An 18428-nucleotide genomic window follows, 5' to 3' on the forward strand; every position below is an offset into this window, starting at 1 on the left:
TTTAGCAATATGTTTTATTCATATGATCATTTCATTAGTGAAATTTACCTGAGAATGGCTCTGGCTTATTTCTTGTCAAATCACAGAGTATAAGGAAGGGGTATTTTTCCTCTAGCAGAAGTGTATTTTGTTGATGGAAATTAGGCTGTCGCTTCCAAAATTAAGCATTTCTAACTTAAGAAAACATGAAAATTATATTCAAGTAGAGATATAAAGAGTATGTGTAAGTGAGAACTGAGCAGGAGGTTATTAGTGTTTGTCATGCCTCTTTTGGCACTCCTTCTCTCTTTCTAACCATATCCATGATAAGTTAAAAAAAACCCAAACCAATTTTAACCACTGGAAGGACAACTGGCAGCTGTAGGTGATGCATATTGCCCATTCAAATCTAGTTTCTTGGATTCAAGGTAGTTGAAAGATCTGGTTAAAAAAATTTAGTTAAAAGTCAGATCCTTTCAATTTTGGTTCCAGTACCGAAAATGAGGAATATGTTAGCACATACAGAATTTTGTCTTACTTCAGTCTATATACTTAATGCTTGCTAGTAAACTAGAAAGGCTGGCACAGCAGTAATCTATGTGGTAAAATAGACACATCTGTAAAGTAAATGTATAGCTGTTTTCCTGATGTGGTTCTGGAATATTTCAAGTCCCTACCAATTACATTCAATAGCAACTGTAACTCGTTTTCCCTGATAGCCTTAAGTCTCTGGTGATCCTGTAGACTTGCCCCCAAATAATCATAGGACTGTGGTCTTTTCTCATCACGTTATGTTTAAATCCAGCTTCAGTAAATGTGATTTTAAAATTACAGTCTATTGTCATCAACAGAGAATTAAAAATTTGGAAGTTTGGAATTAAAAATAGATTATGCAAGTTCATTCACCAAAATGTTGACTTAGCTTCAAAAAAAAACCAAGAAAACACCGAGCGTATCTGTTTTCTGTGTTACTTATTTAACATACAAATATATGCTTGTTATAGATTAAATTTGGGCTTTCACAAGTTTTCAGTGTATTTTTTGTAATTATTGCTGGTCAGTCTCATTTTCTTTATAATTTTATTACGTAGGCATTATTTCCTTTATTTTCCCAAATGGGCTTGCACTTTTTTTTTGATAGCTATGTTGTAGTAAGTAACTAGTCCATACAGTATTGTTGTACAACTAAACACAAGCAATTTCCTCAGGACCATTCATGCACACTTGCGTGATTTTGTCTGTTAAAATTTGTGAACATTTGATTTATCAATTCTGTCTGATTTACTAACAATAAACATGCATGCAGTAATGCTATACCACTCTTCTGTGTGTATATTTCTGTAGTTGTCATGGTAAGACTCTTGAAATATGTTTTCTTTTACAGACTCAGTTAAATTTGCTTCTTGAGAAACTTCACAGTACTGTAAGTATACATACAGATGCAGGTTCATAATTTTCTGACGTAATTCATAATTGATTATCTCAACAACACGTTCTACAATAAATGTGACAAGTAATTGCTTTAGAGTTTGCAGTTACATGGCACTTTTGAAACATCTTGCTGTGCAGATGATGATTATTGAGTTACTTTAAAAAAAACCCACCACCTTTAAAAAAGTTGTTGTAGAATAAATGTTACACAATTTGAGTAAACAATATGAAATCTGTCTGGTCTGCAATCTCCTTTTTTGTCACTTTTACTTCCTTCCATTCACTGGTTATCACTGATGACTAATTTGCAGAAGATTTAGAGATGATAATTTATTACTAAGTACTGTTTTCAGATTCCATAAAGCCATTAAAAATCAAATGTTTCATTTCACTTTTGTGATAGGCTGTAAATGCACAGATGATCAAAGAACCTGATTCCCCTAATGAGTATTTGCTAATTTAGCTGATGTAATTTGATAGTTTGTGGAATTCTCCATGTAGTTCAACATACCCATTTTTTTAAGAACTTGTAGGAACACATTCTTGTTTCTCTTGAATTCTCTTGAATTCTCTTGTTTCTCATGTTCTAACCAATTCTAGATATGAGGTTATGCTCTGTCAAAAAAAGAAGGAGGAAAAACATGGGAAACAAATGGGACAGGTGCTGCAGTGTAGCTGACATTAAGATTTTACTGTGCTCGTGAGGCTGGTCTGAAAGAAAGATGATCTTTCACGCAGAACACTCTGGAACTGAGACCCAGTCCAGGGAAAAAGTATGTGGCCAGGCTTGCTATACTCTGAGTTTAGCTAACCCATGACTGAGGATGTATTGTTAATATAGAACTCCCTTGGCAGGTGCTCTCTCACTCTCAGCTGAGAGATGGAAAAAGAGAGAAGACACTGCAAAGCAGGAGTAATACTATGTTTTCTCAGTCCCAATTTTCTTTTAGTATATAAGGTAGGTTATCATTAGCAGCCACCTGTTATAGGAAAATCTGAATAATTGGATGATGTTTTGCAAAAATGTCATCCTTCGTGAATGTGAAATGATCAGAGAAAGCAGTGGCCAAAATTGTAGAGGTAGCACACAGCGTGATAAGAGAGGAGCAGACTGGAACTACATGGGGGAAGGAAGAAGAATGAAGCCATGAGCCAAAAGAAACTGTAAAAAGTAAAAGTTAGAAGAAAGGAAGGTCAAGTTCATCTGGCATGATTCCAATGTCAGGATGCTGGTAGCACGTTCACTGATGTGAACTCTGGAGGACTGAGGCATTTAGGTGATGTGACTGTAGAAGATAATGAGGGTAGTAGAATCTAGACTGCTAAATCATAAGTAGATTGTACTAATGTTAAGAAGAACAGTTGAGTGAAAACTCAAAAGTTGAGGATCCAATTAATAGCTTGAGCATTGAGATGAGTTACATCAAGATCAAGGCTAGAGTGCAAAACTGATATATGAGGGAAAAAGAATGTCAGCATTTCTCTTTTAGAATACTATTGTTTTGTAATTTTGTATTGCTCTCCTCTCTCTTCCCCCCCTAATTCTTAAATAACTAACTGTTATTCCAGGAGGTTTAAAAACGTGTAGATTCTGCTAACTTCTTGTTTTGGTAATAGGGGTCTAGCTTTATTCGCTGTATCAAACCTAATTTGAAGATGACAAATCACCATTTTGAAGGAGGACAGATCCTCTCTCAGCTTCAGTGTTCAGGTAATGTATGCCTCTGATATTTTTTCCCCTCTATTTATTACTTCGGGCATTATAGATTGACCTGAGTTTGAACTATGTGAGATGGAAGCAGTATTTCCTTGCTTGAACTGTTGCTTTCTAGAGGGTAGCTTATTTATGCCTTATGAACAGTTATTTAGATTCTTAGTAACTTAGCTCTCATTTTAGTCAATAGACCCCTAGAAATAATTCATCTGAACAGCCATAATGTTTCTTCTTCGCAAGGAGAGTTGATGTAATTTCCGTCAACTGTTTTTCCATTGATTGTAATGAGAGTTCAGACACCATGTACATATGTAAGAAGCCATGTAGCCATATATTGGTACATAAATTTAGATTTCCTGACCTGGAGCTGAATCCCATCTCTCTGTGTTGCCCACAATGTGAATAGGGCAGCAGTTCAGTCCAGAACAATAATTACTGTGGCAGTTGAAGTGTTAGAAACTCCTGTGTGCATTTAGACGCAGTCAGTATTAGCTGAGATATCTAATAATTGAAACACACCTGTTTTCTTTGATTTTGCAGACACTATGGTAGAGTTGAATTGTCTTGTTTTAATTTTTCAAAATTTCTTTATACCACTGTTAATTTGATTTGGAGTTGAACTTCCAACAAGTGCACTTCAGCATAGTCTTTCCTGTTGCTTTATATACTACAGATTGCGATGCTGCATTTTCATCATTATTGAAATGCTAGGTGCTTTCCAATATTACAGCTTTATTTTAAAGAATGAATATTAGCAGTTTTGCTCATGCCCCACCGAATAGCGGAAGGAACTGCTTGCTTGGGAATTAGAGTGCTAGTATTGTTCTTCATAGGGTATTCGTTCATCAAAGTTCTTCGATATTTATTTTTTTCCCTTTTCTGTATTTTTGTACTTTCAGCAGCTTGTGCTTAATTCTTTTCTCTTTTTGAAGTCAAGATACTTCCAGGTTCAGTAGCTGATGTTTTGACAAGTCCACGTTTAACATGTCAAGTTATCGTCACAAAAGCTTAACAACTTTTCAGCAATTAGAATTCCATTAACATCATTAGCAGTAGGTTTCTTCAGGTTAACAGCATTTGGCATGTCAGAGAGGAAAAAATAACAAATTGCACCCCCCCCCCAATTGCAATGTTTTACAGTAATCTTACAAGCTTATTTTTCCGTATGTGCTTACTTTAGCAACAGTAAATGAAGCTTAATCTAGTAAAACAAAGTTATAATACGGAATGCTAAAAGAGCAAGATGTAATGCTATAAAATCATTTTTGAAAAAGAAAGACTTGGTGTAAACAAATCGAATTTGCATTGAAAGCAAATATGCAAAAGATTAAGTTTAAAGACAGCAACCATAAGTTAAGGGCTAACTTAAAAACTTATATGCAAAATCTGTTGATAGGGTTATGTAAAGCAGTGGGCAAAAACTGATATGGCCTGTGCTGCTTAAAGTAACTTAAACCTTTTGCTGACTTTGTGTCTGTGCTTTACTGATGTCCTAGTTGGAGCCAAAATGTAGTCACAGTATTCGAGACATTAAAATTACATCTTAGCAGCTTATACCTAGTACTGCAAGTACACTAAATGTTCTAGCACTGCATATGTTTTTGATGCTGCATCTGTACCACATCTCACAAATATCACTGACATGATGAAAATAAAAGCTTGGCTGGGCATTGTTTGTTTTGGTTTTGGTTTTGCTTTGGTTTTTTTCTTTAAAAATGAAAATGTCAAGACTGCTAAAAAGAAAAAAAATATTTAGAAGAAATATTAGAAAAAGATCCTCTGCATGCTTGGGTGTTACCTCTCAAATAGGGAGAAAATTATATGCGCTCTTCTCATCTGTTCAGTATTAACTTTTTGTGAATGATCACATGATCAAGAAATGTTAGAGGCTGGATCAAGTCTCAGCTGAACTTTGTGGTTTAGTCTCTGAACAATGTCATTGAGGCTTATGTCATAAACTACTGGTTATCATAAAAATCACTGCTTCACTTTTACTGATACCAACTTTTGTGCCTGTGTTTCTACGAATCTAGGAATGGTGTCTGTTCTGGATTTGATGCAAGGTGGTTTCCCTTCGCGAGCTTCATTTCATGAACTATATAATATGTACAAGAAATACTTGCCTGAAAAATTGGCTCGACTGGATCCTAGGCTCTTTTGCAAGGTAAGAAAGAAATTAATTCTTCTATATCATCCAGGACAAAAAATGTATTGTGGGGTTTTTTTTTGTGTTTTTAGAGCTTGTTTGTTTGTTTGTTTGTTTGTTTTTGAAGGAGGCAGAATATAATCGTAACTGTTTTCTGTTTCAGGCACTATTTAAAGCCTTGGGACTGAATGAAAATGATTACAAATTTGGGTTAACCAAGGTGTTTTTTAGACCCGGCAAGGTAATATTTCTCTTGGAGTTCATGAATGTGAATCTTAGAATAATTTTGGTTGGAAGGGACCTCTGAAGGTGACATTGTTCAACACATTGCTAAAAGTGTGGCCAACTTAAATAAGGTTGCCCTGGGTTTTTTGTAAATACTGTTAATTTTCTATGAAATATAAGAACTGATATAATTGGTTTCATAGTCTTCTTGCTAATGCTGCTGTATTCCTAATACAATGTTTGTATTTCCAGGTGTTCTACCAGTCACTTAAGACTTTTTTTGACTATTAAAAAGAGCAAGTCAGAGCAAAGGAAAAATATTTTCTAGTAAAATCTATTTATAGCTGAAATCTCTTTCTGTGATTCTAAGCATTGCTGCTGCTATGCAGAGAAAGGAGATGAAGTAGGGAGCTGTTGTGACTAGAGAGGAAAATTATTGTAGTCCCAGAAGAATGTTCTTACTGTCATAATTACCAAAAGGTAGAAGTGCAGAATTTTCAGAAAAGGTTGCCTTTAGTTGGACTCCTATACAAAGGTTAAAAATTGAGAAGTGCTTTCAGGGCTTTATTTTTTCCCAGATACAAAATTAGAAGTGTCTTGGAGTTGTGGAAGACCAGAGTAAATGTTCAGGATGTAAAGAAACAATTATTTTTTTAAAATTTTGGCAATAAATATTTTTAGTGATTAATAAATGGTTGGATTATTCAAAATGCTAATTGTTGCACATCAATTAAACAAACAAACAAGAAACGCCAGTAGTCATTTCTGTTATCATTAAAGAATAAAGTGATGCCAGACATACCTGCTCACTTGAATTAATTGAAAGCTGATATAATGATGATATACAGTTTACATTAAAAATATTTTACCTTTTTAACTCAACATGCTCTTAAATAATAATGTCTAACACTCTGTTCTCCTCATTTGTAAAACTTTTTTTCTTTAGTTTGCAGAGTTTGATCAGATAATGAAGTCTGATCCAGATCACTTAGCAGAGCTAGTTAAACGAGTGAATCGCTGGCTTATCTGCAGCCGTTGGAAAAAAGTTCAATGGTGTTCTCTCTCAGTGATTAAATGTATGTATTTTATGTTTTATTAAATCAAAATGTTTGTTAAAAATATAGCAAAGCAATTATTACCTTGAAATGTGGCTAAAGACATGTATAGCAGATGGTTACATACTAAAGTTTGAGTAATTGCTTTCAAGGATGGTGAGATTTTTTTTATGCTTTATGTTAGGTACATATAGGGGGGCTTAGTGCAGAAGTTTTTTAAAAGTGGGACATACAGCCCACCACCAATCTCCTGTGTCTAGTCTGCTGGGGTGCTTACTGAAGCCTGGATAAACACTTGCACAGAAATAACTAGCTATCACAGGTCTTGCAGGGAAGACTTCTACATCAGCAGGAAAGAACAGTAGTTCAACTCTCAGCTGACAACATGGAGTCACTTAGTTCTGGGAAGTGCCTTCACAGAGCTTGTCATCTCAGGACAGAAACTGCACGTTTGAAAGCATTGACATGAATTACAAGGCAAACATGTCCACTCCAGCAATTGCTGCTGATCAGCAAAAAAGCGCCTGTCACTATTGATAGTGTGGCACTATTGCGAGTGTGCACGCACTTAATTCTTTCTGTTTGCTTTGGGCGGGAGCCTCTATGCCTGGCTCAGGATTGTGAATTCTGTTGTCTGCCGTGTCTTAAGTGTTGTGGTTAAGGTATAGATCTAGTTCTCAAGCACATGTAGTCTACATACAGTTTTGAGCCATCAAGTGTGTGAGTAATATAGGAGTTGTGTTAAACCATTGTATAACTGTTGTAAACCATTGTTAAACCAAAGTATAAACTATTGAGACTCAATATCTTCTGTGTGTTTACAGTGAAAAATAAGATAAAATATCGAGCCAGTGCCTGCATTAAAATACAAAAGACTATTCGGATGTGGCTTTGCAAGAGAAAGCACAAACCACGGTAAGAGGATATTCTTTGGTTGAAGAAAATGGATTTTTAATAATACTTTCTTGTGAATGTAAAGAGGAGATTTACTATGCTTAACTAAATGTATCTGAAGTCATAGAATGATGCTAAGTACGACTGAAAGAGACTTTTGAGAGGTGTCATGTTCCTCCTCTCTTTCCCAAGGATGAATAGACTAAATCTGAACCTTTCTTAAGAGATGTTTGTTTAGCTCTTTGTTCATAAAATCCTTCAGTGATAGCCTAGTTATTAGAAATCCTTAGTTAAATCTCTCTAAACGAAATTTAAGCTCATTAATTTTTGTCCTTTACCCATTCACACCTTCCTTTATAGCTCCCTTTCTTTTTTATCTTAAAAATAATTGTTCTGTCTTGTCTCCTCTTGAAATTAAGTAATTCCATTAGCTTTAATCTGACCGCATGGAATACTGATGGAAAAACCACTTCGATCATTAGGCTGTGCTAGCACCGTTTTGTTATTTGATAGAGATCCAACGCTATGTTCTTTAATAGTGGGGTTCTTATAAAATGTTTTCTTTTACATCCTTTGATAGTTAGGTTTCATTTCGTAGCTTGGCATTTCCGACCATGTTCCTATATTTTTAAGCTGTTCTGTCCTTATCTTTAATGATTTGATTTAGTTTCTACTTTTTGTGTGTTGTTTTCCTGAAGCCCAGTTCAGTGATTTCCTTCTAGGAAGAATGTCTCTGCAGAGTTGTAATTTGCATGTGTGGCCTTCAGTACTGGTTCTTTAAAAAGCTCCAAGTTTTCCTGGAATCTTCTTTTCCCCAGACTTCTTTTTTTCCCCATGGGGTCTAATGACTGGGTTCCCTGCTGTGTAGGTTTATCTGACTCAGTCCCATTATTGCTCTTTGAGTGAGTGGCACAACTCAACCTTTGTCCACTCCAGTCAAAATCCTCTAGTGAATACTAATGATTTGTTATTGGGGAAAAAAAAAAAACAAACCCCACAATAATTCTCAAAATAAAAATGCATTTTTCCATTTCTAATTATTGTTTGCAAAAGGCTTCATTGCTTAGATACTTCATGTGATAATGTTTGAATTTCAAAAAAAAAGGGTGAGTTTTATCAGAAGGCATAACTTGTCTCCCCTATTTCTTTAATATGAATGATAGTTTTAAAAATACCACCTTGTAAAAACATGTCAAGATACAAATAAACTGTCCTACCTTCACAGCATTGATGGCCTGATAAAAGTGCGTACGCTGAAGAAGAGACTTGATAAATTTAATGAAGTAGTAAGTGCTCTGAAGGAGGGGAAGGCAGAGACAAGCAAGCAGGTCAAGGAGCTGGAATATTCTATTGATGCTTCAATGACCAAAATTAAGGTATGATAATAATCAGAGAAATAGTTTCTTGTTATTGGAATTTTTAAAAACCTTAATCTAAAGTAGAAGGCCAATGTATTTTTCTTAATAGAAAAGACATTTTAATATAGAACTCTTAATTTTCAGAGGCACTGGGTAAATCCTGTTTAAAATTATTTGTGAATGTAACTGAAGTGAATCCTGAAACTGGGTGCATACGTCTAGACTTTGGTATTATTATCTTTGTTTCAAAACTGGCACTGGAGAATTTAAAGCAAAAATGCATGTTGATATTGTGAGACAAGTGTTGTTAATAACTTGCTTGTTGCTTTTATTACTGGAATAATGCAATTTATTGATTTAAAAAAATTTAAGTTAATGAGGGCTGAAACATACAAGCATTTATCACAGAGTGAAGAAATCTGTATTCCACTTACAAGTTTTTTTCAGACATGGTAGTAAAGAGAATTCAGCTTCCTGATTATGCTTCAGGGTCTATAGTTCTCTGTTTCTTGCCACAAGAGCACACGGACAAAATGAAAGCACACTGGGATTTATTAATGTTAGAAAAAATTTGATGTGTTGAATTTTTGTTTCATGCAATGTTGTAGCTTTCTTAGTGTATCGTATTAAGATTTTTCTATTTAAAGTCACAGTTGAAAAGATGATAGAGTTAACCTGTCAATTTCCAGTTCTCTGTTCTAATAAAAATAAGACAATTTGATTATCATCATGATACACCCTCAGTAAAAGTCAGCAAACACCCCGTATCACAATTTTATTAGTGTACATCAATGTGAATCGTAAAATGAAATTAAATTGTAGCGATCAATGAGGTTTGAAAACATATGTAGCAAAAGGTATTGTCTTAAGTATTTTCAACCTGTTATTTGCTACTAATACCTTTTTAAAAAAAGTTAGTCACAGTATGGTCCAATATTTTTTCTAAGTGCTAACACACATAGTAAAAGAAACAGTAATTTTCTGTGCTATGACATAAAAGGCAGAGCTGTAAATAACCACTGTAGAAGCTAAGAACATGACACAAAATGCACATAGGAGGTCCTTAGTTTTCATCTTAGCATGGTAAGAATGAATTTCTGTTGCTTAAAACTGCAAGGTTTAAAAAATGAAGGCATGTTTTAAAGAGAAGTCATGTTTAATTTCAGTGATAAAATGGAGATTACTTTGTATGGTTTTTTATGAGAGAGGAGAGTAACGGATCCCCAGGATTTTAGGAAGGAAGGGAAGGATGTGCTCAAGCTCCTTCCCCACCTTAAAGTATATATGTAATTTAATTATACTGCACAACGCTCTCATTTCACTTAATATTTTTTCAGTACACGTTTTTAAAAAGTGAAGTACAAAGGTGAAGGAATATAATCCCCTCTTATTTTTTCATTTTACAGACCACTATAATGACCAGGGAACAGATACAGAAAGAATATGATGCTCTAGTTAGAAGCTCAGAGCAGCTTCTGAGTGCACTGCAAAAGAAGAAACAGCAAGAGGAGGAAGCAGAGAGGCTACGACGCATCCAGGAGGAAATGGAAAAAGAAAGAAAGAGACGAGAAGAGGAAGAAAAACAACGAAGGAAGGAAGAAGAAGAAAGACGTCTGTGAGTCTAGAATAAGTTGCTGGTTATAGAATGAGAAAAAAATAGGAAAGGCACTTTAATGAAGGTTGTTTTTAATACTCCTATGCTTAAAGAGCGTTGCTTGGATTGACTCCTGCTGTGCTGTGCAGCGTTAAAACATTTCCTTTCCCAGTGTAGCCAGAATAGAGTATGGAAGAAATGATATGATGCAGCTGGAAGTACAGATGGACTTGGAAAGTTTCTTGACTTTACATGTAGTGTCCTGTGTGTACTGACTTCTGGATTATCATTCAATTTTATGGAAGATGCTTTCATATCTCTTGTTCATTTGCATTGTAATAACATGTTTTCATTTCCTCTTCCTCTTTTGTAATAGGAAATCCGAGATTGAGGCAAAGAGAAAACAGGAAGAGGAAGAGAGGAAAAAGAGGGAAGAGGAAGAAAAGCGTATTCAGGTAATGTTTTAGCTGTGTGGGGGTTTGGGGTTTTTTTTGGTTGTTGTTAGTTGTTTTGGATTTCTTTTTTTTTTTTTTAAATCTTTTTCACAGCTTAGGTTCTCCACTGAGTCTAATGGCTTCATTTTATAAATGTGTGTCTCAAAGTCATTCAGCAGTGTTGGTTTAGTAGTAAATGTAAGGCGAAAATCAGGATTAGGGCATCCCAAGATAGATCACACATTTCCACATGCAAGTTCAGGTCTTTTGACTAGAGGTGCATTTGGTTTTAAGGGATTTTTAAAGTTATTTTAAAGTTAAAAAGTATACAACACTGGAGAATCCTAGTTTAGCCTTTGAGGTTTTTGCAGGCAAGTTTGGCACTCTTTTACTAGAAGTCACATCTGGACTCAGGCTGTGTCGTGTACCAGCTTAACTGGAAACACTTTCAGAACATTGGTAATAATGAGAGGATACAGGACTGTCTCTAGTAGCCCCTTTGATTACATTCATGTAGAATAAATACATGTAGTTCACACCCTGCTCCTTTACCCCTCCCCCTTCATTCCTGACACTTTTACTGATCCCATCATGAACTCTCACTCTGAGGTGTGTTTGGCCTCTATACCCCTGTTTTCCTTTTGTCTTGGAGATTGCCTGGGTCACTTGGGAGAGCAGTCTCAGAGAGAAGCAGCTCTGTAGGGGCAGTTGTAGCAAGCGCAGGGCAGTGGTCAGTGATGTTTACAGACTCTTTTAAGCCCTGTCCATGATTAATCAGAAGCACAATTTTTCTCCTGCATCTTGTTATCCCTGGAGTTAGCCTAGCACTGCTGATCCTCCTTGCCTCTGCATACTCTTTTCTATCACCTTACCCTCGTTCCTGATAAACCAGTCGCTGGAACTAACACAGAAATTATTAATTATTAATTTTTGATGAAAAATGAATCTTTCCTGTATTATTGGGTCTGTCACCTATATCAGAATAATAAGCACTACCAGCTTGCAGAAGTTAAAGACAAAAAGCATAAGCTGCTATTTGGCTAGTCTCTAAATCATTGCTTGGAGACCATTGCAGATGTGCCTAGAGTTTTGTGAGAAATTCATAGCGTAAGCTTCCATTCAGGGACAGTTTAAATGGATTAAACTTTGTCCACTGAGGAAGCAAGATGGACTGTTGCCAGAAGGCTTAAAAACTTGGTCTGCCAGCACTATGAGCATCTCTAGGAATTGTCTTTGTTTCTTTTCTTTCTGAGATGCGGATAACTGCAATGCAGAATGTAATTTACACTTTTACATAGAAACACTGTGTTTGGATACAAAGCAGATACATAATCCAGTAGGGTATTTTTTTTCTTCTACATACAATTAATTACTCATTATCTCTCCTTCTGGTGGTTGTTACTATCAGCTAATCTAAAATGGGATTCATAGGGTAAAGTCACTGGTCTTACTGCACTGCTTTAGTGGTGCAAAACCACGATGATGAGTGGAAAGTGACTTCGTCTCCTTTGTTGACTTTTGGGCACCAAGAAAGGCGCTGCTAAGACTTGGCGTGTCTGACTTTCAGAAGTATGATTTGGATGGTCGCATTTTACTTAGTATGTGTTAAAAAATGTGTTAAATACTTACTTTGTTAAATAATGATGGTAAACTGGAATTATAGTTTTGCTCTGCAAAGGCAGTATATCTGGATTGCTTCTGTATTGCAGTAAGTTGGAATTTTACCATTTGCTTAAATTCAAAGCCAGATCAGGTCCACAGAGGATTCCAGCGATTGTCTTGATCCCTTTTCAAAATGAATCATGGACCTATATGCACAGCAATGCCTGTTGCAAAGTCCTATAATGCCAAGTGCAGAATAGCAAGGGAGTATTGTCTTAGAGCTGTGGAAGAGTAACGATATTGACTGTATCATCTGAGTTTTAATGATTCTAAAAACTTCTGAAGTCTAATTTCCATAATAGTTAACAAAAAACTTCATGTGTTTTTTAAATAAGGAATAATTGATTGGCACTTCAATCTGAAAATGTAATACAAGTGGTGGACAACAATGTTTTGATAAACTATATGTAAACCAAGATGCAATCTGTAGCTGTTTTGTTTTTCTTGAGTCAAACTAAATACTAATGCTGTTACTTTTTCAGTTCTGTAAATTTTGCATGTTTTGAGAGCTATCAATATACTACTTGGCACATTTTTCTAATAATTTGCTTATGTAGCATTTTGGTTTTGATTGGATAAGGTTAAAGGTGTGTTTTTATAAAACAGGCTGAAATTGAGGCTCAGCTAGCTAGAGAACGAGAAGAGGAAACCCAGCACCAGGCAGTTCTTGAACAGGAACGTCGTGATCGTGAACTTGCAATGAGAATTGCCCAGAGTGAGGCAGAACTCATCAGTGATGAGGCTCAGCTTGATTTAGGATTGCGCAGGTACGGGGTTAAGTAGTTAAATTTCTCTTTTTTCTTTTTCTTTTTTTTTTTCCCCCCTTCCTATCCTGATCCCTTTGAGAATATGCTCTTGTTGGTTTTATATATTTTTCTATTAATTAAATGGACCTTTTAAGTCGGTGTATTGGAATATTTTTCAAATTAACTTGTGAAATTTACTAGAAATAGATTGCTTTTGCTTAAAGACTTCGTCCATTTTGCATCTTGCTGCATCAGTAATTTAGTAGGTGCTTGTGAATACAACTGTGGTTCTCTTTCTCTTTTTGAGTTCTGCTAAGGATGGTAACCAATTTAAATTATGATTTTTATGACTCAAAGTAGTGAATGGAATTTCTTCAGTGGTAAGTAGTAATAAAATATACCCTTTCTGGTACTTGATGGTTCCCGTAGTATAGTGTGAATTTCTGTGTGTGTTTTTTAACAAGAATCCCTCTTTGAATGCAAAAATAGTAGTTATTTCTGTGTCCTGACTGGTAAGTTTTTTTTAAAGTGGAATGAATATATTTAACATAGATGGGTTTGAAAATTAAATGTTGTCTTAAATGTTTTGTTTTGTTTTGTTTGAACTTTTTGATGTGTCACAAGAAGTGCTTGGCTTTTGGTATACAGATTGACACTGCCTGCAAAGCAGGAGCTCTTCGTGTGTAAAGGGTGATGCCTCAGAAGCTTTATAGCTACATGTACATGTAATTAATTGATGTATTTTCTAACTGTGTGGTTTGTTTCTTCCCCGGAAAGCATTTTTAAGATGTGCTCTCTGCATAGTTCTCCTAAGGAGAAAAACAATTTGTGCTTTTTTATTTTTTTTTAAATTGATAGAGTTCTGATTTCAGATTACCCAGTTCAGATATGATCAAGATAAACATGTGATTTAACAAGGTTTTGCTGCCCAGCCAGGGCACTTCCTAAAGGGTCTGTATGTTAATCAGGGTTCAATGAAAAGTGAATTAGGGCTCTTGACTTTCTGTTTCTATATCAAGAACACAGCAGTGTTGGGAAAAGTTTAGGTGAGAATTTGGCATACAGTTCCAGTAAAAGTGGTATTTATTGGTCAAATTGTATGTAGGGACCCATGAACATGATCACATCATTGATGACTTCATTAGTAGTGGTCTACTCATTTTGTTGCTGTTGTTGAAAGAAGGAGGTGTAAGAAAATCCCAAGTATTTCCACGGAATTTGAAGCTCCCAGATGTCTTCTCTTTGCTACTCAAATTTTATCTAGATGTATACGTTTCTTTTTTAATAACTGTATGCCTGTGCGAGATAGCTAGGTAATTTTTTTGTCATATACGATACTGATTTTTAGACACTTCCACTAAAAATTATTGTGGTTTTGCCCTCAGTTATACAATAGCTGTCATATTGTCTCAGATAAGACTTTAACATGCTTAGTTGGATGTCCAACTGCTTCACAGACAGCATTCTGGAGATTTTCATACTTTCCCTGTTTGAATTTTAGTGAGATACTTTGAAGGTAAACCCAAAGTCACTCTAGTGTTGCAACCTGTCAGACTTCTCTTAAATATGAAAGAAGGGAGACATTAGACAAGAAGGGCTCAGAGAATTCAGTAACTTTTCTGTCAGTGAAGCTCTAATCTCCACAGGGTTTTCTACTGCTCATGGGTGATGCTGGTATTTGTCTTCCTGGTGTAGTCCTGGAATGGATGATGAACTAATCGTCCTGATAGTTATGACTGCCAGTTTCTCTCGGCTGTGTAGCTGGCAGTAGGAGAATGAAGACTCTCCTACTGAATGATTGGAAAGTGCGGAATGGTCTGAACAAGTCAACATAGCGATGTAAATCCTTTCTTGAACAAGATAATACATAAATCTGGAAAAAAGCAGTAAAGAGATTTTTCTACTTATGAGATTTCTTTTTAGTTCATTAGCAAAATTTTTTCTTTCTGTTTCTGCAGTTCACTTCAAAGAGTTTTAAGCATGTCCAAAAATTCTTTTAATTTCACCTTTGATTTGATTTTGTTTTGGTTTGTTTGAAAACAAACTAAAACGTTCTCCAGACCCCAATATTTTCTACTGAAATCCAAGGGTAGATTTTCATGTAACTGCAGGAATCGGCTTAAAGGTAGAAACTGTGGGAATTCTTCTCTGAAATGAAAACTATTTATTGGTTTGAACAAAACATGCAATTTAATAATTTAAACATAAATTTTTAGGACTTACTTTAACCGATATAAATTAAAATTTACTAGAGTCTAATGAAGTTATATTCCACCATCTTCTGGATTCGAGACTTGCATATTACCATAGGATACACTGAAATCACTGTGACTTTTATGCATGTATATTTCCATTTTCTGTTAAAATTTTGCTGTAGGAGGATAAAGCATGTATCACTCCCTACTGAATTCATGCAGTATACTGGTTCTACAGTGTTTTCACACAATTTTGTAAAAAATCGTTTCATGCTTACACGTTGGCATGAATAAAAGCATATTTTCCATTGTGCTGTACTACCTGTGGAGTGAAAATAGTAAGAACAAGGTGATTTTTATGTGCCATTTTGAAAGAACTCTTGTATTTTGCTTATTTTTAAGAACATATGATACGTGCGTGTTGTCATATTTGAAAATTTTATTTTCAAAAAAAAAGAAATACATTATTTCTTTTCTCCTCAATGCCTTGCTGCATTCACCGTTAGTTTTTATAGATATTTAAAAGTTCGTAAGTATTAGTAGTTTCATTGAGAAATATACTCGTTGGCTCCTGTCAAAGAAAAAAAGTTGTTTGTTCTGGCAGTAGATCCAGCATTTTTATTTGTGCTTATTCTGTGCTGGATATGCTGGACTTCTCCTAGCTTCATCCAATTTTATTACTTATCCACAACTTGAAAGCATGTGTAATAAGGGATTTACTGCACCTACGGGTAAATTAACAGACTTGCTTAGCACTTAAGTAAAAAATAAGTTAAATAATAGCTGTTTTCAGCTGTGCAATATTTTTAATTTATGTGGCTTATTGAAACGCGTAGTATAGCATATAGCACCAAAATAAGGTAGCCTCAGTGAAGGTGTTGTGAGTGTATCTGTTCTCTGCGTTGCTTTGGAACAATCCAACCAAGTTCTAATTTGTAGCATATTCAATGCTACATGTGTGTACATGTGGGTCTTCAGTATGGCAGTTAAACTCAGTGTCTTTTCTCAGCTTGCATGAAGAAGCTATCTGTCCTGTTCCCAGAGTAGCTACATGAGGATTGCTGTTATTTCTTGTGATATGCTTATCCAGGCATAAAATATATCAGTAGCATGTCTCAAAATCTTTGATTTTGAAAGACTGGGGCAGGGGTGGGGAGGAGGGAGAAAGGGTGGGAGAAGTTTTAGCTTGTACTTTTTGTCCAGATTATCTTAATTTAACTTCTTAAAAATAATTTAACATTCACGATTGAATGAGAAAGGTGAAGAAAATAGGTCTATATAATCCTGTTTCTCAGTTAAAAAAAAAAAAAAAAAAAGATAAGATAGTAAGTAAGATGATAAGATCTGAGAGAGTAGGAAATACTATGACCCACCTTTTCCCACTTCAGTTATTAGAAAGGTAACTAAAAAGTAGTCTGTCTAACATAAATATCTTCTATTTGCAGAGGCAATGGAACAAAGCTGCAAATGACTGCGTATGGCATTTTTTTCCATTCGAGTGCTCCAATAGAAAAAAAAGCAACACTAATTAATTCAAAGGAAATTGATATTGTCCTCTTATTTACTAATACCGCATAATAATCTTTATTAACACACATCTGTAAACTTCAAATCACTTTGTAATACCTTATATCCACTACTTTGCTTATGTCTAATAAACAAGTTAATAATCTAATATATCTAATAAGATCTATTTAAAGATGATTATATAATTAGTGTAAACTTTTTTACATACCATCCATTTTTCACTGCCCTGTGTGATTTATTGCTCTTTACAGAATCAGGACTGTATATATATATCAGAATGGAAATTATTTAAAATAAGTAGCCATTTTTTTGTGCATTTTAATTAGCTTCAGTTTGGTTGGCAAGAGACTATCACAGTTACAAAGGCTGTTTTTATATTAATATGTTTGGTTTATGCTTATTTGTCAATTTTCTTATAGGGAACAAATGGCCACAGAAATGTCAGAAATATTGTCTAGGTAGGTGAGAAGACAACACCAAACGAATCAATCATTTTATAAAAAGAAATCACATGTGAATGGGTTGAATTATTATGGAATGAAAAATAATGGAATCTGGGGTTTTTTTTAAGTGCTAAGCAGATAAGTAAATTATTTCTTTCACATAAATTTCCTTTATCAACACCTTTTTCCCAGCAATTATTTTTCTGCTATTTTAATTGATTATATTTAAAAAAAAAAAGTTCACCCTGGTATTCTATGTAATTTTGATAATGTTCCTCCAGCTTTCATCTCTTTTCACTTTTCTTATAATGATAATAGAAAACTAGGCTCCACATCTTTCGAAGGAGGATTTCTACAGATTCAACACAGAGTTAATGAAGTTATTTAATGTTAATGTAACTGTTAGTGCTTTTGATAAGAAAATATTCTAGTTATAATTCCCTTCAAATAAAAGTGGTTTTGAAAATTACGATGGTAAAAGCATATTAAAACCCCTCTTAAGACATCTGAGATTTCTTGAATGCTAGTGCAAGATTTTATGCACAATGCAGGAGGAAAGGAGAATACAGGTTTAGATCTGAATGCAATTCTATAGTCTCATACTAGTTTGTGTTGGAATACTAATTCTCTGTTGAAAGAAATTGTTATAATGTCCTCCATATCGGTGAGTAATTAGAAAGTGTTTTGTGCAAGGACAAAAATCACCTTTTGACATTCATTTTCTGAAGTTTACATAAAAAGCGAAATTGTTTAGAGGTTTTATGAATGAATCTGTTGTTAAGCTACTATGCTATGTATTTATAGTTGAAGACGATCGGTCTCACATGATTGATGGGTTTTCTAGTTGTAGCATTGATAATTGAGAACACAGCTGTTAACTAAATTTGTTTCACGCAGTGGCATTTTAAGAATAGGAATAAACAATGTTGTGTGTAATTAAGTGAGCATGTGAATTTAGATGGCTAGATTGTATTGCATATATTGACATAGTTCCAATGACAATGGCCAATTCTTAATGTGCAAAA

General features: G+C 34.8%; 1 protein-coding gene across 2 annotated transcripts in view; it reads left to right on the forward strand.

The window, feature by feature from the left end:
* MYO6 (myosin VI) overlaps positions 1 to 18428 on the forward strand; it is a 115371-nt gene that overhangs the window by 82362 nt on the left and 14581 nt on the right. The window contains exons 19-30 of one of the 2 annotated variants that reach the window (XM_075145343.1): positions 1364 to 1402; positions 3028 to 3121; positions 5158 to 5288; positions 5434 to 5511; positions 6442 to 6571; positions 7375 to 7465; positions 8670 to 8820; positions 10209 to 10417; positions 10773 to 10851; positions 13099 to 13259; positions 16879 to 16908; positions 17380 to 17418. In XM_075145343.1, the coding sequence (XP_075001444.1) occupies positions 1364 to 1402; positions 3028 to 3121; positions 5158 to 5288; positions 5434 to 5511; positions 6442 to 6571; positions 7375 to 7465; positions 8670 to 8820; positions 10209 to 10417; positions 10773 to 10851; positions 13099 to 13259; positions 16879 to 16908; positions 17380 to 17418 (1232 nt within the window). The remainder of the gene's footprint in view (positions 1 to 1363; positions 1403 to 3027; positions 3122 to 5157; positions 5289 to 5433; positions 5512 to 6441; positions 6572 to 7374; positions 7466 to 8669; positions 8821 to 10208; positions 10418 to 10772; positions 10852 to 13098; positions 13260 to 16878; positions 16909 to 17379; positions 17419 to 18428) is intronic. The other variant, XM_075145344.1, reaches the window with a different exon arrangement.

Source organism: Calonectris borealis, chromosome 3 (genome assembly GCF_964195595.1).
Source record: "Calonectris borealis chromosome 3, bCalBor7.hap1.2, whole genome shotgun sequence".
Lineage (NCBI taxonomy): Eukaryota > Metazoa > Chordata > Aves > Procellariiformes > Procellariidae > Calonectris > Calonectris borealis.